Source organism: Charadrius vociferus, unplaced genomic scaffold (assembly GCF_000708025.1).
Source record: "Charadrius vociferus isolate BGI_N301 unplaced genomic scaffold, ASM70802v2 scaffold60, whole genome shotgun sequence".
Lineage (NCBI taxonomy): Eukaryota > Metazoa > Chordata > Aves > Charadriiformes > Charadriidae > Charadrius > Charadrius vociferus.
In genome coordinates, this window is record NW_009646524.1 from 504,847 (window position 1) to 527,326 (window position 22,480).

General features: G+C 42.9%; 1 protein-coding gene across 1 annotated transcript in view; it reads left to right on the forward strand.

Moving 5' to 3' along the window:
• The first annotated feature begins 9 nt into the window (after window positions 1-9).
• The window catches only part of DDX58 (DEAD (Asp-Glu-Ala-Asp) box polypeptide 58), a 25,720-nt gene continuing 3,249 nt past the window's right edge, over window positions 10-22,480 (forward strand). The window contains exons 1-15 of the mRNA XM_009885257.1: window positions 10-112; window positions 1,986-2,164; window positions 2,894-3,044; window positions 6,510-6,629; window positions 7,450-7,563; window positions 8,547-8,700; window positions 9,598-9,856; window positions 10,624-10,786; window positions 11,204-11,305; window positions 13,439-13,596; window positions 13,917-14,052; window positions 15,081-15,229; window positions 16,523-16,613; window positions 17,334-17,504; window positions 19,036-19,187. Coding sequence (XP_009883559.1) covers window positions 2,084-2,164; window positions 2,894-3,044; window positions 6,510-6,629; window positions 7,450-7,563; window positions 8,547-8,700; window positions 9,598-9,856; window positions 10,624-10,786; window positions 11,204-11,305; window positions 13,439-13,596; window positions 13,917-14,052; window positions 15,081-15,229; window positions 16,523-16,613; window positions 17,334-17,504; window positions 19,036-19,187 — 2,001 coding nt within the window. The 5' untranslated portion in view covers window positions 10-112; window positions 1,986-2,083. The remainder of the gene's footprint in view (window positions 113-1,985; window positions 2,165-2,893; window positions 3,045-6,509; window positions 6,630-7,449; window positions 7,564-8,546; window positions 8,701-9,597; window positions 9,857-10,623; window positions 10,787-11,203; window positions 11,306-13,438; window positions 13,597-13,916; window positions 14,053-15,080; window positions 15,230-16,522; window positions 16,614-17,333; window positions 17,505-19,035; window positions 19,188-22,480) is intronic.

Below are 22,480 nucleotides of genomic sequence, written 5' to 3' on the forward strand. Positions count from 1 at the left end.
AAGGAAGAGGAGAAGGGGGTTCCGGCGCCCGCCGCGCTGTTTCTGGATACCATCCTGCAGCTGGAGGTGGAGGGATGGTTCCGGGGCTTCCTGGACGCCCTGGGGGCAGCAGGTCGGTTCCCACTCGCACGCATGGTCTCCTGCGCTTCTCCCTGTCCTTGCCAGAGCCACAGCCGCCGCCCGCATTCAGCTGGGCAAACCAACCCAGCGCACCCGGGATGTGAAGCATCACCCTGTTATCCTTCGGCTTCTGCTGTTGGGTCTTGTCACATCAGATAAGGTGCGGTGGGGAAAAGTAGGTTGATAGACGACGGAAATTAAACTCGAAGTCACGGGGAAAGGCCTGTCTTAGAAGCAGCTGAAACAGTTTAGCTCATGGAGAAACTCAGTGAAGGATGAGGGAATGCAGAATAAAGCCTCATTGACAGGAGACTTGTCTTTCTTGGGCCGTTTAGAGAAGACACATTTTTCTCACCAAATATAATTAAAGAAAGCTAAATCCTCTGAAAGGGAAAGCAAAATTGGTTTCAGGATGTGTGTGCGGGTTAACTGGTAGCATGGGATAACTTCATTCAAGGACATAGTCTTAAATTAGAAACTGATTTTTAAGAATTATTCCAAGGTCTTAAAAGTGTTACGTTTCGAGAAGTAACCATTAATACTTTATAAATGAGATGATTGTTCCTCAGTAGCTATGACTGCTTGATGTGTGAGGTCCTAATGCCATTTCCTTTCTAAAATGTGATAGAGGAGATTGTGAAGGTGTAAAATTTCCAGGATTTGGCAGCTTTCCCTATACTTGTAGGTTCTATCATAGAATCTTGTTGGTGATTTGTTAACTATCTTGAACCCCAGAATCTTATGCCATAAGCAACTTTTTTTTTTTTTAAATGTATTTACTTACGATTAACTATGGATAGTTAGTGTATATCAGTGAGCAATTATTACAAAATTTCTTATAATTTTGATTTAGCCCACTCTCCCCTTAAAACAAATACTAGGTCCAGAGCAACTTTTTACGAGCCTGTGATAGTCCTAATTTCGGAATTGCAAAAATACCTTCTTTAAACATGTTGATAGTGTTCAGTTTGGTGCATCTTCAGCAGAAAACTGAAGAGGTTAGCCTGCTGACTCCGGGTGCTATCCCAAGTATTTACTAACTGGGCCTGAGACTAGAATATAGCATTACTCTTGTATTTGCCAGATGCAGAGATAGGTGATAATTAGATTAAAGACATTGTGGTGGTAAGTATAAATACTTCTCTCCTGCTCCTCCAAAAGAAAATAAAAAATTAGGCAAATTCCTTCTTTTTGCCCACAGTTCCTCTGGGACCCTGTCTGGCTTTCTTCCACCTCTGGAGCCTACACAGCAAATCACACAAGTCCTCTAAATATGATTCCCTGCCACTATGTTCGAGGCCGGTATTTTCAGCTGTTTGCTTGACTCTCCAGGCTGCAGGTGTCTGGGTTGTGTGCAGTCAGGGACTGACTTAAATCCAATATGAAAAGGATTTTTGAAGGAGGGTGGAGCCAGGGACAGGACTAAAAGGTAAAGGGCTGGTAAATAAAAGAAAGGGGGACCAAAGGTGTTTGTGATCCTGCGCAGTGTCCTGTGCTCTGGGAATTCCTGTGGAAGAGTATCATGGCCTGTAGGGATCCAAGGATTGTATGGATCAAAGGAAGGGGGTTGTTACAGTTGCTTGGGTGATGTAAGCTGTGACACTGAGTAGCTCGTTTTTCTCTTAGCAAGTGTTACTGCTCTTTTAGCATAGGCTTTTTTCATGTTATACATACAAGTGCTGTAAAGGAAAACAATCACTTAATCTATAAAAGCTATTTGCGATTCACCTAGATTTTTGTCAGTTACAGGCCAAAATGATTTTAAGTTCTCCAGTGCGACTGAGAAAGTGTTTTTTTCAGCTTGTTCCTACCTATTCTAGCTGGAGAGTGAATTCACAGTAACAATCGCTCTCTTTTTCTGAAAGGTTACAGTGGACTGGCAGAAGCAATTGAAAACTGGGACTTCAGCAAACTGGAAAAACTGGAGTTGCACAGACAGCTGTTGAAGCGGATAGAAGCAACAATGCTAGAAATTGATCCAGTAGAGCTCATGCCCTACATAAACACATGCCTGATAGAAAGGGAGTGTGACGAGATCCTGCAGGTATGGTTAATGGTAACATCCCAGTATTTGCCCAGTTTTGCTGTGGAGAAGTGCTGGCTGCCTCAGTTGCGGGATGAACTGGTGCCCATCCGTCAGGCTGCTGAGGGAGGAGGATGGACAGCCATGGTCCCCTGGGGAGGGATGTCACTTTCTTCTGCTTAGAGGAGGCTTTGCTGTGTGGCTGCAGCTTCCCACAGCAGCGCTGTCTGCAACACCAGCACATCTCATTCTTCATCCATCCAGCCCAATGGATAAGGCAGCGTGCGAAAGGGTTGTATGTACTTCTTTACAGAGATACATAACATTTGGAAAGCTATTGTATCTGACCAAACATGAGGCCTGCCATAAATTTTGTACTTTTGCATTTTCCTATTCTGGAATGTTTTTTAATCAATTTGGCCTCAGCAGTTTATGGCCAATATGGCCTATTACAAGGACCTTGCCAGATGAAAATTCACAGAATAGCTCTGCAGTGTTTCAGACCTTGTGAATATTCAAGCAAATAGCCTACCTGTTGATGTAGTCCAGCTAAGTTTAATGTATGCCTAGGCTGGCAGAATTGCAGCAGTAGTAGGTAAATGACTGAATTTTATTGGAAACCTTTTATTCTGTGATAAGGAAATGCAATTTTCAACTGAACATCAAACAAAACAAATCAAAATATCAATCAAAGAACACTGTTTTTGATCACTTGGAAGCTACAGCAACTTCTGTTTGTTGTGTGTGCAGATTAGCGAATACAGAAGCAAAACAGCCGGGATAACTAAACTCATTGAATGTCTCTGTCGATCGGATAAGGAAAACTGGCCGAAAAGCCTTCAACTGGCACTAGATAACACAGGATACTACAATGCAAGTGATCTATGGGGTATGAGAGAAGGTAAACTGTGATTTGTTTTTATGATGCTCTTTTTCAATTCTTGCACCAGACAGTAATTTTTTTTTCCCAGGAGAATAGGGCTAATTTAAAAGGATGCCATCAGACTGTATTGCTCATTGTTGTTTAAAAATAAAACCCTTTTTTAAAAAAAATTAAAATATCCTTTATATAAAATGAAATATAGGTACAACCCTACAAACAATCAGAAACTATTTTTTGGGTATTTTTCCTCCCATGTAACTCCCAGGCAGAGTTACTGAATGCTGCCTTTGCTTCAGTCTTTACTGCTAAGGCCAGCCCTCAGGAATCCCAGACCCTGGAGGTAAGAGAAAGAGTCTGGAGAAAGGAAGACTTTCCCTTGGTTGAGGAGGATCAGGTTAGAGATCACTTAGGCAACCTCAACACCCACAAATCCATGGTCCCCAATGGGATGCACCCATAAGCGCTGAGGGAGCTGGCAGATGTTATTGCCTCTCTCCGTCATCTTTGAAAGGTCCTAGAGAACAGGCCAGGTGCCTGAGGACTGGAGGAAGGCCAATGTCACTCCAGTCTTCAGAAAAGGCAAGGAGAACCCAGGAAACTACAGGCTGGTCAGCCTCACCTCCATCCTTACAAGGTTGTTGGAACAGCTCATTCTGGATGTCATCTCTAAGTATGTGGAGGAAAAGAAGGTTATCAGGAGTGGTCAACATGGATTCACCAAAGGGAAATCATGCTTGACCAATCCGATAGCCTTCTATGACGGAATGAGTGGCTGGGTAGATGAGGGGAGAGCAGCGGACATTGTCTACCTCAACTTCAGCAAGGCTTTTGACACTGTCTCCAATAACATCCTCATAGGCAAGCTTAGGAAGTGTGGATTAGATGAGTAGACAGTGAGGTGGACTGAGAACTGGCTGAATGGCAGAGCTCAGAGGGCTGTGATCAGCGGTGCAGAGTTCAGTTGGAGGTCTGTAACAAGTGGTGTCCCTCAGGGGTCAGTACTGGTCCAGTCCTGTTCAACATATGCATCAATGACTTGGATGAGGGGACAGAGTGTACCTTCAGCAAGTTGGCTGATGACACAAAACTGGGAGGAGTGGCTGACATGCTGGAAGGCTGTGCTGCCATTCAGCAAGACATGGACAGGCTGGAGAGTTGGGTGGAGGGGAACCTAATGAAGTTCAACGAGGGCAAGTGTAGGGTACTGCACCTGGGGAGGAATAACCCCATGCACCAGTACAGGATAGGGGTTGACCTGCTGGACAGCAGCTCTGCGGAGAAGGATCTGGGAGTCCTGGTGGACAACAAGTTGACCATGAGCCAGCAATGTGCCCTTGTGGCCAAGAAGGCCAATGGTATCCTGGGGTGCATTAAAAAGACCGTGGCCAGCAGGATGAGAGAGGTCATTCTCCCTCTCTACCCTGCCCTGGTGAGGCCGCATGCGGAGTAATCTGTCCAATTCTGGGCTCCCCAGTTCGAAAAAAGACAGGGAACTACTGGACAGAGTCCAGCGGAGGGCTTTGAAGATGATCAGGGCAACAGAGCACCTCTCTTACAAGGAAAGGCTGAGAGACCTGGGTCTGCTTAGCCTGGAGAAGAGAAGGCTGAGAGGGGATATCATCAATGCTCATAAATATCTAAAGGGTGGGTGTCAAGAGGATGGGGAGAAACTCTTCAGTGGTGCTTAGCAACAGGACAAGGGGCAACTAGCACAAGCTGGAACAGAGGAAATTCCTTTTCAACATGAGGAAAAACTTCTTTACTTTGAGGGTGGCAGAGCACTGGCACAGGCTGCCCAGAGAGGCTGTGGAGTCCCCTTCTCTGGAGATGTTCAAAAACCTCCTGCACACTGTCCTGTGCAACCTGCTGTAGGTGACCCTGCTCTGGCAGGGGGGTTGGACTAGGTCATCTCCATAGGTCCCTTCCAACCCTGACCATTCTGTGATTCTGTGATACAGTTATGAATGATGTCTTCTTTTGGTAAATGGAATCAAACAGCATACAAGGCTCTGAAGGTACAAAACCAACAAAGTGTAATTCACCTTTTGCCATCTTTTTGGTTGCTTGAGTTGTGATAGATGCCATGTTTTCTGATAAAGTATGATTAATAATTTGATATTCTAGAAAGTGATACACTTCTGTGATCCACAGAGCAGATAATACACTTTTTTATTTGAGAAATCAATAAGCTGCATTTACTAAGTGATTTTCTTCATTTTTTTAAAAAAATGCAGAATTTCCCCTAATAAGATTTTGCTTTTGTCATGGAATTTACCTTTTACCACTTGAAAAATACCTATGTTACTACCCTGCAGCATGGGAGAATTTAGAGTGGAATACAGTATTTCACTACAAAATAATATGAAAGACAAGTGATTTTAGATAAAATGGATTGTATTTCTTTATATCTACGTTGTTTTCTCCCAAACCATAAGTGACTGTTTGAATTGTTTTTAATTAGCAATGGGGACAAACTATTTTTAAGTGGCTTAAACAATATTTCTTATTTTGAAATGTTTTTATTGCTATTTTCAAATGTGTCTAATTTCTTACCTGGAGAATTAATTATGATATATAAAAAAATTATATACATAGTTAATAAATGTATAAATAATTACATATGTAGAATATATAAGAATAACACTTGTATGTATGTAGATATTACTTTATGTAGCTGGTGGCTGTACATATTATTTGGTTAACAGTTATATTTTATAAGTTAAAGATACCACTGTCTTTTGGGGCAGCTGCTGATAACATCCAACTTAAAAAAGCCACAGTCAGTCTACTGAAGAAACCTTGTCCATATTAGAAGCATTTTAATACTAGCAGTTAAGAAGCATTGCTAGTAGAAATTAACTGGATGTTAATTAATGCTTTCTGGAGCTGAATTAGGGTGCAAATGTGCTCTTTCTCCCTTTCCAAAATCAGCGCTTTGCGATCATGTTGTCTGTTTGCAATGAGACTCTTCATGCAAAGCCCAGTGACAGTTCTTTGAGAAGTTAATAATCATGGGGCCAAATAAAATTTTAGCAAGTATCTTTGGAATCTCTATTGATTATCATGTAAGATAAAGGTTGGAGATAGTCTTGCAATTTCTAGGTCCTTCCAAAAGGTGGGGGGAAAGAGAGAACAAAGTCTTGAATTTACAAAGCTTCTTTGAACTCCTAAGTATTTTTCATTCTTGTGGTTAATGTCCATGTTAAATCTGTAATCTTGTCACTAAACACAGAGGATATAACTTTCCTCCCATTCTATTATCTCCCTTGATTTTTAAGGGATAGATAAACGTGCATTAAGTGTGTGGGTCTTTTAAACCCAAGACAGTGCCATCCACCTTACTTGAAAGGGAGCCTGTGTGCAGCATCATTTCATGTAGTCTTTCCATGCTACCAACCAACTTCTTCACCTTGTCATCCCAGCAAATACAACATTTTGAAATCAAAAGCATCAATAACATGCCTTTTTTTGGTGATTGTACAGACAATGGCAAAGATGTTGATGGTGAACTCACAGATGCCTCTGAGAACAGCTTTGAAACGATGACGTTTTCTGAAGAGGCAGAATGTGATAATCTCAGTGAAAATCTCTGTTCAGCTTTAGGTAAGGCCTAGCAACTTAAAACAGTTTGTGGCAGGAATTCTCCATTTCCTTAGACTCCTGAAGGATGCAGATGCAGTGTGCCGCAAAGGAAGGTACTGAGGAACCAGTACAAATCTCTGACTTGATTTAGCTGTTTTCTGTTTTAAAGAATCTTGTACTGGGCATTGCACGTGTTAGGGATTGCCCCTCACTTACCATGTTTCTAATGCAAAGTTGTTCTGTCAGCACATTATGAAAAAGTTCTCCAAAACCAGACTGTCGTTGATGCACCTCTTCTGTGATATAACTAATTTACATGTGACCTGATATTAGCCAGTTTATAGAACTGAACATGGCTGCAAAGGATCTGTGCAGTGGCTGTCATGTCTCATACGGCAAATTTTGGTCCACTAGTGGTTTCTAATTCCTGTTCCGTAAGTGCAAACCCTCTGGCAATACCACAATCTAAGACTATATTATCTTCAAAAGTCTGTAGAGCAGAAGGCAAAATGAATACTGTGCATATATCTGGGGGGAAATAAGCCCTTGTGTTTCCTTTCTGAGTTGAAAAAAGACCAGTTGAAGGTGAGAGCTGTCAGCCAAGACCTTGAAATGAGTTCAGTTTAGGAAGCACAGTTGAGTGATAACAAAAGTATGCCCTCAAACCTGCACAAAACTCATCTGGTGTATATGCCCTGTTAAAAGACTTGTTTCTCAGAGAATGCTTTGTGTAGACTGTGAGGACTCTACGTCTGTCGTTTTAGATAGCAACTGTTTGGGCGCAATATATTTTACGCATTTCTGTTGCAACACGCTTCATAAAAACATGGTTCTCTCCTAGAAGGGATCCATCAGTCTTCACCTGTTTATGAACCAAAGAAGGCTCGGAGCTACCAGACTGAACTGGCACAGCCTGCTATCAATGGGAAAAACACATTGATATGTGCCCCCACAGGTAGGAAAACACATGTTTCTTAGAAAAATTCTCTTGGTCGAGAAGGCTATGAAGGATAGGGGAAGGTAAAGGTTGAGTCAAACTTTTCTAGCTGTTTATTTAAAAGCAGCCTTCCTTGCAGGAGTAGATCCAGATGTAACCTGAAATTAATGACCGAGCACAGCACAGAGACTGAATAAGACAGATGAGTCTCTTGGCACTTCAGTGCCATTCAGATTCCCATGTTCTGACCTCTGCTTTCTCACTTCCCAGTGTGGATTTTTGAGTTAAAGTCACTCACTGATCTCTGGAGATCTTTAAGAAATTTGGCTTGCAAGTTGAAGGAAAAATAGGATGAGTTGTCCTGAGACTCCCCTGTCTTCTGTATGGCAATGCCTGCAACATCCAAACAGCACAGGAAACTTTTGCAATAGGTCAGGACTGAGTTAAGAAGATTGAAGTTCAGCAGCGAGAGAGGTCAACCAGCTCTTTCTCTCCACCGGTGTTTCCCATGTTGCTAGCCTGATTGTCCCCTGGGCCCTGGAGAGGCAGGTGGGGTAGCAGAGGCAGGGACACAGAAGAGCTCTGGGTGGTCTGCACAGCGAGCCCGAGTGCTGAAGGAAAAGAAATGCGAGAGGAGCAAGGCTGCGTAGGGAAGGATGGAACTGAAAGTGCCTGGTGCCTGTACCATGGTCTGGTTTGATGTGGCGCACACTCTAAGAGCAGAAGTAGACTCAGTGAACTCAAATAAAACTGCAAATGGATTTTCCTTCCCAGTGACTCTCACATGGTCTTTACAGACTGAGACAGCAAGAGAGAAAGGGATGATTACCCACCTGAGTAAGCAGCAAGCATGTGTTCAAATCTGGCCCCAGAGCGTCTGGAAGTGTTACAGCCCCCTTGCCAGCTCCCCATGGTTACAGGGCATCCAGATGGCCCAGGCTCCTGCTTACAAACATGCCCTTTCATACTAGTGCTTTGCCTTTCATGTTCTTTGTTTAAAGGATCTGGAAAAACTTTTGTGGCACTTCTGATTTGTGAACACCATTTCCAAAACATGCCTGCAGGACAAAAAGCAAAAGTTGTCTTTCTTGCAACTAAAGTGCCAGTGTACGAACAACAGAAAACTGTGTTCAAGCAGCATTTTGAAAGAAGTGGGTAAGTGTAAGTCTACCTGGTGGCTTCCTCCACAGAAAATCAACTGCCCTCTAGATCAGCTGCGGCTAGGGCAAAATGTAATGGGTTTACTGGTAAGAAGAGTGTTTGGCATTAACATAAGGATGATGCCTAGTGGTAAAAATGGCAAGTTACCATGGTAGACTTTGTTTGGAGAGTCTGAAGTCTGCTTTTGGAGAGCTTAAGCACTAGTTGTGCAGCATTTACTGAAATGGACAAAGTATACCTGTGCTTGCCTCTGGAAAAGGGTGAAATGTGTTCTCTCTTGAGACTCCTTTCAGCCCTGCTTCAGTTCCAGGCAGCAGCAGTGGGATTCCTCTCGCCATTCTCAAATGGCAGAGCCTCTCCTTCTTTTCCAAATGGAAGGGCCCAAACTTGTCTGGGTTTTCAACCTCTAATCAGAAAATGACAGTCCACCTCTCAGATGGAACTGAAAGTTATTTAGGGAAGTATCAACAGCCCATAGCTTCTGATTTTGAAGGAACTGATTACTGGATATCCACATAAGAATCCTTGTAATTATGGGAAAAGGAAGGTGCTGGACAGAAAGCAGTCCCATGCTGCCAGACATACACAGAAAAGGAATGAAGGGCAGGATCTCCAAATACAGCTTACCTGTGAATTGACACATGCAGCTTAAATGTACAAAATCACCACCCCTCAAATCTAATATATTTTAGTTAATCAGAGTTGAAAATCCAGTTGTTTACCCTCAGCAGTTTGTTTTTCTCAGCTTCTGTGGGTCAAACTGCCTGCCGAAATAATTTGACATTTTGAACTTAGAACCCTTCAGGCTTGCTGAAAAGTCCATCCTTCTAGATTTTTTTTGCACTGCAAGACATCCTTTTTCATACTCTATCTTTTGCCTCTTCTTCCTAGATATTCTGTTCAAGGAATTAGTGGTGAAACAGTTGCACATGTATCTGTAGAAAAGGTTATACAGGACAGTGACATCATTGTGCTGACACCCCAGATTCTTGTGAATGCCATCGAGGAAGGGATCCTTAGCTCCCTCTCCATCTTCACTCTGATGATATTTGATGAGTGCCACAACACTACGGGCAACCACCCTTACAATGTGTTAATGACCAGATACCTGGAACAAAAATTTGACTCCTCTGCAAACCAGCTGCCTCAGGTAAGGCCCAGCCTGTCAGTGGTGGAAACATTAAATTATTCTGCAGTGCAGTTGGTAAAGCCTGACTGAGGTCCTGCCTTTTGTGTTAGTCCAGTTCAAACTCCCGTTTAATGATGGTTGCAAATTGAAACGGTAGCATCCACCATGCTTTTTCCCACTTCTTGGACACCTCTGGGCTGTTTTGCCATGTTACATCTTCTCTCCAGCTGCCAAGAAGGACTGATCAAGCATGACAGGGGGGACTGAATTACTTGAGCGCAACAGGACTGGTCTGGGAAGAAAGCAGGTGCCACAGAGCTTTGTAACCTCCTTGTCCCCTCTCTGTTGCTGTCTTCTGCCATGATAAAGTGGGGCCATTGCCTCCGCTTGCAGGAGGTTTTGGTCCAGCTGAGAAGATGTGTCTTCTCAGAAGAAGAGAGCATGAGAAGAAGAGAAGCATGAGAAGACAATGAATGCACAGGACAATTCTGGAGGTGGATTTGCTGTTTCTGTATATGATGAGCACTGACAAATACAGCTGGTTATGGATTTAAGTGGGTGGGTAATTTATTTTCAGTTTGAATACTCTAAGCGTGAGTGCCTTGGAGAGGGCATGAGTAGGGACAAGGTTTGGCTCTCAAGATTTAGTCCTTGCACATTCAGCTGCTTGTTTTGTTTCCTTGTTTTTGAAGACAGTGACAACTTGGCGATTAGTAACAATGTCTCCTGATATTTTTTTTTTCATTTGTGACAAAGGAACAACCACTGCTATTCATGTATGTGCTCAGATTGTAGGTTTAACTGCTTCTGTTGGAGTTGGTAATGCCAAGAGCATCAAGGAAACGATAGAGCACATCTGTACCCTCTGCTCCTACCTTGACATACAGGCCATATCCACTGTCAGAGAGAACAAAGAGGATCTGCAGAGATTCGGAAACAAGCCAGAAACATGTAAGCGTGCTTCCTTTTTATTTTCCCGTGAGATGCAGAGCACCATAGTTGAGGCAGCTATCCAATTCCCCTTTGGTCAGGTGAAGTTAAAAGTTTAAATCTAAGCTGGAGCTTTGCCTCCTGCTAGCTTGAAAGGAGTTTAAGCATGAATTTCACTGTTGCCCTGCAATATGGCAGTGCCCATTTGGGCAAATTTTTTCTTTGCTTAGATCCACAATCTCTAGTTTTTATTCAGTTCTGCCAGTGAAGATTGAGGGCTGTTTCTTTCTGTGTGAGTATAATGCTCATTAACAGTAAACATCATTATGATTGTATAGACCGCCAGATGTAGCATTCTCTTAGACAAGATTTTGTTCTGTGCTGCTCAGGGAAATGTTTTACTTATTTGGGCCACTCACTCACATTTCTTGTCTCTAGATGTCAGATGGGTTAAAATGCGAGTTCAGAATCGCTTTGCAGGCATTATCTCAGGTCTGATGTCCGAGACAGAAGTGTTGATGAGGACGATTTACTCAGTGGGTAAGATACTGTAATATGCCTGTAACTGAGATTCAGTCTTTGATTACATCAATGTGAATCCTCACGGCTGCTAGAACAGTCACTCTTTTCCCACTTCTCTTCTCCTCTTCCCTTTTTACTTGCCTCTAACCAGTATTTCCTAAATAAGAAATTACAGGTAGAGTTGTCAACTATTTTCCTGTTACATGGGATTAGTTTGATAATCATAAATATTTTTGCTTGGATTTCAACCTGTGTTTCACGCAGCTAAGGATGGTCTGTGTTTCACACTGTGAAATCATTCTGAATGTTTAAAGAATCTGAAATTAAACTACCAAAGAGCTTGCTTTCAAAATGCAATGAGCCGGATTTCATTGATGAGAGATACCCGTATGTTCTTATTTAAGCATTTCTTCAAATGCTTTGTACCTAAATCTGTCTCTGTTATGGAAAACAGGAAGGGTCTCAGTTATGGTGTTACTCTGAATGTTGTGATTTCTTCCCTTCAGCAAAAGTTTCCTTTCACTTTTGCTGCTCTGACACTTCTTCTCGTATTTTCACTGGCTTCTCTGAGTTGCGCTCAGAGTTATTTCTAGGGGTGCCCTGGCCACATTTTCTGGTCAGCATTTTGCCCTCCTTCTACCTTTAGATACCCCTGTTTCCACTGTTTATTCTTATTTTCTTCACTATTTCCTACTGAAAAGCTTTTAAGGTAATTTTACAGAGGAGGCTTTGTGGAACATGAACACCATCAGAGAGAGGATATGGCTGCTTAAGAAAGGAGACACCTGTCTGTAGGATTCCAGCCCCAGGAGCTGCAGTGGTGTGAAGGTTTGCAGAGAGGGACGTGCATGGCTGTGAGAAGAGAATGGGTCTCACAGTCATGAGACCTAATTCTGAAGCCTTGCAGAAATCAACTGATGTTTTCTGCTTTTGCAGAGTTTCTAAGTGGTGTCCAGTAAGAGGCTGTTATCAACAAATTTGAGAGCTAGAGGGGGTACAAAGCAGAGACCAACAGATGGCTACTCTCAGGATCAGTCTTGGTCTATCCAGTTCTGAATTACAGCGTTTTTTTCTGAGCTTAGACTGGTTTTTGCAAACTGATTAGGGTGCCTTAAGCCTGTTAACCTCAGTCCTATACTTTCTAGATCCCCCCCCCTTTCCAGATACTGGAGACTGAACTATATTCTGGGGCAGGGAAGGAGACTTAAAAAAAATGACCAAAGCAAAAAAAACCACCCAACCAAATAAAACCCAACCCAAAACCCAAGAAACACCAACAAAGAACAAATATAGTGGGATTTTCAAAGTGCACGCTAAATTAAGCAAACAAACACTTCTGAAGCTTATTTCTGCATCACTATTGCGCTTGCGTGAACACCATTGGCTTCCCTTCTGTGGACCCTCTGATTAATGATGTTTGTGAATCACTGTGACAGAGTATGTATGTGACAAATAGGTATTGACTAGTTCTGCCTCAGGTAACGGGTCCTGGATAACGTGCCTTTAAGTACCATGGACCGTTTAGCAAAGGAGTACTTCACTATTGAGTAGCTGCTAATTCAAGGAGCAATGCACATGCAGTGTCTTGAATACTGGAAGCTTCTTACAGGACAAGTGAGCTCTAATTTTATTGCTAAAGACTCTGCAGATGTGTGTACGTACATAGATCCTCAGCTGAATTGTACTGGGTTAATTTTAGTCCAACATCTGGGTATGCATTGAAACAGGGAGTGAAGAAGACAGAGCCAGACTCTTCTCAGATGGTTCCGACAGGCAGGACAGGAGGCAGTGCACACAAACAGAAATACTTAAACAACAGGAAGAACTTCTTTGCTGTAAGAGTGGTGAAACACTGGAGCAGGTTGCCCAGAGAAGTTGTGGAGTACTGCACAACTTGGAGTTGCTCAAAATCCATTTGGACATGATCCTGAGCAAACAGTTCTAGGTGACCGTGCTTTGAGCAGAGGGTTGGACTGAAGACCTCCACACGTGCCTTCCAGCCTTGGTGATTCTGTGATTATATCATACAGTGTTCTTCTGCATAGGCTTTTGAGACCTAACATTCACGGAAAATGTGTTATCTTCTAACTAACTCTTCTGGTTATTTGTTAGTCAAGATGAAAAAATGTTTGTTTCCTCCTTCTTTACTAGATACTATCTCCCAAATCAACAAGAATGATTTTGGAACACAGAAATATGAACACTGGATAGTTGCCACTCAGAAGAAATGCAGACTGTTGCAACTGGAAGATAAGGAGAAGGAGAGCAGCATTTGTAGAGACCTTTTCATTTGCACTGAACACCTGCGGGTAAGCGCATATCCTCTTTCCTTCCATACAGAGGTGGAGTCATCCTGTTCCTTCTGATACAGGTATGCTCACCTAGGAGCAGTGTTTGAACCTAATAATTTTATTTGGCACAGGCTAAAGCATAATGTGTAAGAGTTGTGTCTTAAGATACTCACTAAGAACAGTATAGTGCAGAGTAATGCTTTATAATGCTTGTGTTGTCATGCAAATGGAAGAACAACACAAGTTTGCAATACTTCATCTAGCTAAATAAAATTTCCAATTATCCCTTTTCCCATTCAAAATGAGGTTTAAATGTGTATGTCTCTCTTTCTGAGCAGAAATTCAACGATGCTCTCATCATCAGTGAAGATGCCCGCATTGAAGATGCTTTAGCCTACCTAATTGAATTTTTCACAAATGTCAAAAATGGACCATATACAGAGTTAGAGAAGAAACTGACAGCCAAATTTCAAGGTATTTCACACAGTACCTGTGGCAGTTGCAGGGGAGAGGAGGGCTTATGGTAGGATCACAGAATCACAGAATTTTCAGAGTTGGAAGGGACCTCTCGAGATCATCCAGTCCAACTCCCCTGCTAAAGCAGGATTGCCCAGAGCACATTACTCAGGACTGCATCCGGGTGGGTTTTGAATGGATGATCCAAGTGTTTTCTTCAGAATAAGTGCATTTGTTTTTCCAGAAACTTTATGCTTTTCAGAAGATCTAGTGTCCACGTGGGTGCAAATGTAGTGTTAGGGTAGGTAGGGGGAAATGTACTTTCTGGGACTTCAAGATTCCAGTGCAGGAGCTAAGGAAGTAGTAGTCATTGCAGCTAGATGCTGTAGTAGGTTCCCACATGCCTGACTTGGAGATAAAGCAGCGGTGTCCCTAAGGGTGTGCAGCGCAAGTAGGGGGATGGTCTACAGTCATGGCTGCTGGCAGCATTAGATAAGGAACAGACACTGCTGAGTGCACTGCCTAGCCTACTCCTGCCCACTGCCCACTGCTCGTGGACGAACCCCAAACTTCTGGGAAGAAGCAAGTGGCCCATGTATGCTTCTGATTTAAAGTTAGATGTTGCACTGTTGTCTAATTTCTGATTTAGTAGCAGCGTGCTGCAAACCAGCCTGTGATCTGGTGTGTTGCAGTGTTGACTGCAATTTTAAATCACCGGGCTGTCTGCCCTCTAGCGTCAGTTGTTTCTTAAGAAATAGCACCACTTTTGCAAGAACTGAGTTTGTTTTGCTGCTGTCTTCTGATGCATAGTATGTCACAGAAGTTGTCCTGTCAGTTTGCTACAAAATGTGAGAGATTCAGATTTTTTTTTTTTCCTGGGGATTTTGTTTCATTTAACCAATAGCTTACTTAGCTTGCATCTGAATGAATGGTATAGAAAATAAAAATAGATGCTAAAGAGAATGTTGGTGGCATTTGAAAGTAGGTTTGGGTGAGAACTGCATGAAGGAAGGTAAATTATGCAAGACACTGCTGTTTTCTTCCAGAGAAAGAACCAGAACTGACTGCCCTTTCAAAAGATGAATCAAATGAGAATCCCAAGCTGGAAGAGCTTGCTTGCATCCTGGATGAAGCATACCGCTATAACCCACAGACTCGCACCCTTCTCTTTGCTAAGACAAGAGCCTTAGTAGCTGTAAGGTGTTTCTTTTTAAAGGTCCTAAAATGGGAAGTGAGAAAATATAATGCCTTATCTATTACCCTTCCCATTTTGATCTGGAAATAGAAAAATATGCATGTATTTGATCTTCCTAAGAAAATACTTAACTTTCTATGTCTTCCTAAGCACTGATGCTCTGAGATAGGATGAGTTTGGTTTTCTTTTCTTTTTTCTAAAAACTACAGTACAGGGATGTTGTCCTTCATCACCTCTTCTTGCTACGTATCATAGCTGATCATTAAGACATCAGATTTTTACTTTAGGTCTGAAGTCAGTTTTAACAAGACATGTTACAAGGTTTTGGGCTTTAATGTGACAGTGTTATAAACCAGCAACTCTGCTCTATTACTGACTGCACATCAGGAGGTATTTAGAGGTTTCCTGGAGGATTCCTATGGGCCCAAAGGAGGTCTATGCCCTAGCATGTGTTCTTGATCGAGAAAATGGAAAGACTTTGTGGAGCAGAGGTTCTCTGGACACTTCTGATGCACTAGTCTATTTCATACTTGCCTAGGATCAAGGATGTAGGCTGGATGATCTTTTCTCTCCCTTCCAATACCTTGTTCCCAGAAAAAGTTCATGCTTGACGTAAGAGTGCTGCTAATCATTAGCTTCAGTAGCTCTTAAACATTTACTGCGAGGTAACATAGTCTCTGGCTACTGTAAACAGATTTATTGGCTGAGAGTCCCAACCCCCATTTTATCCTTGGGTATAGACATGCTGGATGAATTGCAAACCAGAAAAAAATTAAAGGCAGGCTGAAGTCCAAACTAACAACACAAAGCATCTACTGGCAATTTTCCATTATAGATGTAAAAGACTACTGTAGCTTGACTGAATTTTGTTCTTAGGTAAGAGCAGCTTTAAGGTGCTACTTTCACTGTGCAGTGATAAAGTGCAGTTTTTAAATAGCAACTCATTTTCTTTAGATCCCAGAGGTGCAGTATTCAGTGATCTGTTGGTTTACAAGAGAAAAAGACATACTTTTTAGAAGTGAAAGGCTGCTTGCTCTCTAGCCAGCCTTTAAGTTGCAGGGGTGGGAAAAGCGGAAATCAGTTGTGGGATGGTTGGGTCTAGCATCATGGCTGTGACTCTTGCTTTCTCACCTGTTAACAGATGTTCCCTCCTGACACAGACTTCCACCTTTTTTTTCTGCTTTTGTTCTTGGAAGTATTGATTGTCTAGGCAAGCATGGGCAGGATCCACCTACCTATTCCAAACTAGCATTTAATCTGGACAGGGATCTAACTCCCTGATTTGCTTTCCAGGCCCTGAAGAAGTGGGTAGAAGCAAACCCTCTACTTAGCCACATAAAGCCAGATGTGTTGATGGGTCGTGGAAGAAGAGATCAAAAAACAAGTACGCAGGTTTGCACTGAGGAATACCAGTTGCTAGACCTATGGCGGCTACACTGCTAAAAATGTTCTACTCTTCCTTTGTTCATGTCTGTGCTTTTAAACAGAGGAACGCCATGCAAGTTTGTGCTATGCTTTCTTCCACATCTAGAAGACTTTTAACCAATCCTAAGAAGACGCTTGCCATTTCTGTCCAGAATCTTTGGTTAAAGCAGCAGTAACACTGCCAGTGACCCTTTGCAGCAGGATTCTTTTGCTAGTTCTGAAGAAGTTTAGAAACTGTTCGCTATCACGGCTTCTTGTGATTACTTCTAGCAGTATTTTTCCATTCCTTTTACAGATCCCCCTCTTATTTTGTGTTTGGTCGCACAAAGACATTTTAAGGTAGAATGGAAGGTACAGCTGAAATGAATTATATGTGGCTTAAGCTAAAACTTAGCTTGGGCTTAAAATAACTAGGCTGTATGGGTCTCTCTAATAAAGATCAGCTAGGTGTTGTGTTGGAAATGGTGTTTCCCAGGATGACAATTCTTGTGGCACATCAACAGGAATTCCTGCTCAGTGGGTAAAGTATGCAACCAGCTGGATATGCAAACTTAAAGTACTCTTCTAGATCAAAAGGACATGCTCCTTTGTAATTGCTTAAGTAAGAGCAAATGTGGGGATCTTGCTCAAGGAACTCTTCAGTGTGTTCTCTTCCTGACACAGTTTCTTGGTACTGTAGGTATGACCCTCCCAATGCAGAAGGGGGTACTGGATGCATTCAAAACCAACAAAGACAGCAGACTGCTAATTGCTACATCTGTTGCCGATGAAGGCATTGATATTTCTGAATGCAACCTTGTTGTGCTCTATGAATACTTCGGTAATGTCACCAAAATGATCCAAGTCAGAGGTATGGAATTTTAGCTATTACTTTAGAAACGTGTTTTGCCCCAGAAATGGACATAAACTACTACTGATTGGCACTTTGGAAATACTGTAGTAATATGTGCATGTCTTGCTGTTGTTCCTCTGTGCCCCTGAGTGAAGTGAGATGAATGATGGTATTGGACGTGACAAATTCCTTCACAGAACTGAGTCCTCGATGTTGTGTGTCTTTTCTTTTGCCATGCAAATTAGCCATGCTGCACAGGGTTATTGAACTGTTGATTACTGATTCCTCAAGTGGATAATTATACATGTAAGCAGAAGTATGGCTGGAAGAGCTGTAGTCAGAAATAGCACAAATCTTTCTGACTGTAGCAATTTACAAAGGACTGCTGCAATGGAGTTTCACGTATTGCCTTGGCTTTTGAAGACCTTCCCACGCCCAGTGGCTTATTCCCAACCCAGCTACTCATGGGTTCCCCGAGGCCTTCACATGTGCAGGTCTCTATCATTCAAGACAAAAACCAAAACAGCCAAACAAAAACTGGTTTTGTCTTGGTTTGTCTAAAAAAGTCTGTCAAGACTTCGGTCTTGAATCTTGGCGATTTCACCATACGGCCAGTAGAGGGGAATGAAGAGCCACGCCAAATACCGGGTTTTCTTTAACATTCCTAAATGTCATAAAACTGCTTACATCTTTCAAGGGTGCATCTGCAATATTTTGTCATATCACCCGAGTAGTTAACTTCATAATTTGATGGGAATTGATCTCCATTGTACTTAGTCCTTTGCTTTCAGGGTTTGTGTCCTGTGATTTTCTTATTTTTGTCTTATAATGAAATAATTGGTCCACAATTCACGTTTATGGGTGAAAGGGTAGTGTTTATTCTTAACAAGCCATTAAAGATGCAAAGAAAATAGGTCGTGTCAGTTTTAAACCACATAAAATCATGATCTTGGGGGAATGGGAGCTCAAAAACAAATGTGAACATTTTTTCTAACTGAAATACTTCTAAACTGGTACGAAATCTCTGTAGTTCTTAGTTTGCCTGTGTCACAGCAGCAAAATGCAGGCAGGCAGTAGGCATAGACAGGTGGAAGAGATGGCACTTGCTCTTGTTGTCTCTTTTCTTGCCAGCACTTTCCAGTTCCCCAGGTTTTTTTGTGATTTTTTTTTTTTCATGGACACCAGTTAGTAGGGCAGAAAGTAAGACTAAGATGAACTTTTCTCCTCTAGCTTTTGTTTCCACAAAAAGGCAGCAAGATGCTGTACAATAACTGAAGTGTCGAGCGTGCTTGAGCTTAACTGAGGCATGCCACAGAAGTAGGCAATACAGCACTGGAGATATCCGTGAGGATAGCTGGAAGGGGACATCTTGTTCTGGTTTGTCATCAAAGAAGAAAGAGCTGAGAGAACGCTGTTTAGAAGCAGCAATATCTGAATCTGAACATGGGAAACAAAAGGAGGCACACAGGAAGGCCTTAAAGTTCTTCTATGGCATAGCTGTTGCAACTTCTTAAGAGTAACTAAAGAGAATAAATGTGTTTCTGTATAGGTCGTGGAAGGGCAAAAGACAGCAAGTGCGTCCTTGTGACAAGCAGAACAGAAGTGGTTGAGAATGAGAAATACAACCGTCATAAGGAAGAAATGATGAATGAAGCCATTGAGAAGCTACAGAATTGGGATGAAACAACATTTGCAAGAACGGTTTGTACTTCTGTGGAATTTTCATACTTTGCAGGCATAATCTATATCAGCCTTCATCTACAAGGACTCTATCTAGGACCAAATGATAACCTGAGAAAAGTGTTCACTGTATTTGGTTTCAGACCAAGGCTAGATCAGCAGAGAAAGGGGCAGTGTGTAGAACCAGCTTCCAGAATGTCATCTGTACTGTAACTGCAAAAAACTTGGAAGTTGAAGTAGAATTTACATAAAGTTCTGAGCTTAGAAATAAAATATAAATATTCTCTCAACTGAAAGGAAAATATTGCTCTGTCTGCTTGGGACAGTGGACAAGGAGATGGGAAACTATGCAGATGGTGGTAATATGTCCATCCATATTCATGTTCAGAAGCACTTTATCTCTGCTGCAGGTCAGTACAAGTGCTTTTTCTATAGTCTGTTGTCATGCCATGAGCTTGTTGATTTCAGAGCAGCAGTTTCTGGGAGATTTCAAGAAACCATTGCCTGGAACAGTAAGAGGATGACATTTGGGTTTGTACATGCTCTTCTGCTGGTGACTTCTTTTGCACTGCCTACAGTAATGTTCATCTTTGCTTCAAGCAATGTCTGACAGATGAAAAAGCTTAGTAGAACAGCTCAGCACATATTCAGTGCTTTACATTCACCCTGATGTGTGCTGCACACTTACCAGATCAGAAAACATCACGAGTGTAGAAAGAACTGTCAAGAAGTTCTGGTGTTGAGGTGATATGCAAGAGGTATCTCCAGCTAAGCCAATGATGGACTTTTGGTCAGGCAGGCTCCTGCCCAGCGCAGCAGGCGCATCTGCTCTGTGCACCCCACCTTCCCAGGTGCCCTTGCATAATGGGTACAAGGCTTTGCAAGTAGAACCAAACAATGACAAGGATGATGGTTCAGCTAGCTTAGAGGCATCACCACAGTTAACTCAGCCTATGCCCTGTGTCAAAATCACTTCCATAAATCAAAAAAGATGGGTTATTTTGAAAAGAAGACTGTCTCCTGAGAGGAACAGAAGGCCCAATTTGCTGACTGGACCCACTTCTTAGGGAAGTCTGCTGCCTCTCTGGGGCCCAGGTTTAAGATGTGAAGAGAAGACTTCCTATCCTGGTACAGCCCTCAGATTATTGTATGTTGTTGATTTTTCATGTAGGCAGCAGAAGTCAAGAAGTTGAGTGTAATCAAGAGAGACTTCAGGGCCTTGGGATGACTGTTTAAGGAATCAGGAGCACAAGTAGAGGTCTCTTCTACCCTTCCAGCTGCAGGGAATGATGAGGGAAGAAACAGAAAGAGCCAGCAGATTAATACGTGGCTCTTATCTGGTGTCACTGGCAGAATTTGGGGTTTTTTGATCATGGGCTGGTCTACACACCAGCAGGCCTGCTGGCAACAGACAGGGTACACCTGTCTCAAAAAGGGAAAAAGATCTTTGCGCAGGAGTTAGCAGGGCTCCTTGAAAGAGCTTTAAACTAGATTTGAAGGGGAAAGGGATAAAACCAGGCTCACTAGAGATAAGCCTGGGAGCGGTATGTCAATGTTTGAGGAACAGTGTGCTACTGAGGTCCTTTGGTCTGCCATGTCAGTGGAGGTAAGTGATGGAGATCCACGAGGCAGCAAACACACATGGGTTATTGATGTGTTAGAAATCATGGGAGCACCTCAGAACACTCACATAGGAATTAGGGCTTCTCCCCCCAAAAGGCGGTGGGACCTATAGTGCAAGTGAAGCACATCTACACCAATGCATGCAGTATGGGCAACAAACAGGAGGAGTTGGAAGCCATTCTGCAGGTGGAAAACTATGACAGAGTTGCAATCATGTAAACACAGTAGGATGACTCACACAACCAGAGTGCTGCAAAGGATGGCTATGAACTCTTCAGAAGGGATAGGCAAGGAAGGAGAGGTGGTGGGCTGGCCCTGTATATTAGGGAGTTTTGACTGTCTAGAGCTTGACGATGGGATGAAAGGGTTGAGTATTTATGGGTGAGAATCAGAGGGAAGGCCAACAAGGCAGATATCATGGTGGGAGTCAGTTACAGACCGCCCAACCAGGATGAAGAGACAGATGAAATATTCTATAAGCAGCTGGGAGAAGTCTCACAATTGCTAGCCCTTGTCCTTGTGGGGGACTTCAACTTACCAGATGTCTGCTGGAAATACAATACAGTGGAGAGGAAACAGTCTAGGAGGTTCCTGGAGTGTATGGAAGATAGCTTCCTGACACAGCTGGTGAGGGAGCCAACTAGGGAAAGTGCCCTGCTGGACCTGTTGTTTGCAAACAGAGGAGGACTTGTGGGTCATGTGATGGTTGGAGGCCGTCTTGGGCACAGCAATCATGAGATGATAGAGTTTTTGATTCTCAGAGAAGTAAGCAAGGGGGTCAGCAGAACTGCTATCTTGGACTTCCAGAGGGCAGACTTTGGCCTGTTTAGGGACCCGGATGACTGAGTCCCTTGGGAGGCAATCCTGAAGAGCAAAGGAGTCCAGGAAGGCTGGACATTCTTCAAGAAGGAAATCTTAAAGGCACAGGAGCAGGCCATCCCCATGTGCCGAAAGACAAGCTGGCTGGGAAGAAGACTAGCTTGGCTGAGCAGAGAGCTTTGGCTGGAGCTCAGGGAGAAAAAAGAGAGTTTATGACCTTTGGAAGACGGGGCAGGCAACTTGGGAGGACTGCAAGGATGTTGTGAGGTTATGGAGAGAGAAAATTAGAAGGGCCAAAGCCCAACTAGAACTTAATCTGGCTACTGCTGTAAAAGACAATAAAAAAGGTTTCTATAAATACTTTAGCAACAAAAGGAGGACTAAAGAGAATCTCCATCCTTCACTGGATGCAGAGGGAAACAGTGACAAAGGATTAGGAAAAGGCTGAGGTACTTAATGCCGCCTTTGCCTCAGTCTTTCATGGTAAGACCAGGTGTTCTCTGGGTATCCAGCCCCCTGAGCTGGAAGATGGGGACAGGGAGCAGAATGAAGCCCTCATAATTCAAGGGGAAATGGTTAGTGACCTGCTACACCATTTAGACACACACAAGTCTATTGTGCCAGATGGGCTCCACCAAGGGATACTGAGGGAACTGGTGGAAGTGCCACCAAGCAACTTTCCATCATTTATCAGCAGTCCTGGATAACCAGGGATGTCCCTGTTAACTGGGGGATAACAAATGTGGTGCCCATCTACATGAAGGGTTGGAAGGAGGATCTGGGGAACGACAGGCCTGTCAGTCTGACCTTGGTGCTGGGGAAGGTTATCGAGCAGATCATTCTGAGTGCCATCACACAGCATGTACAGGACA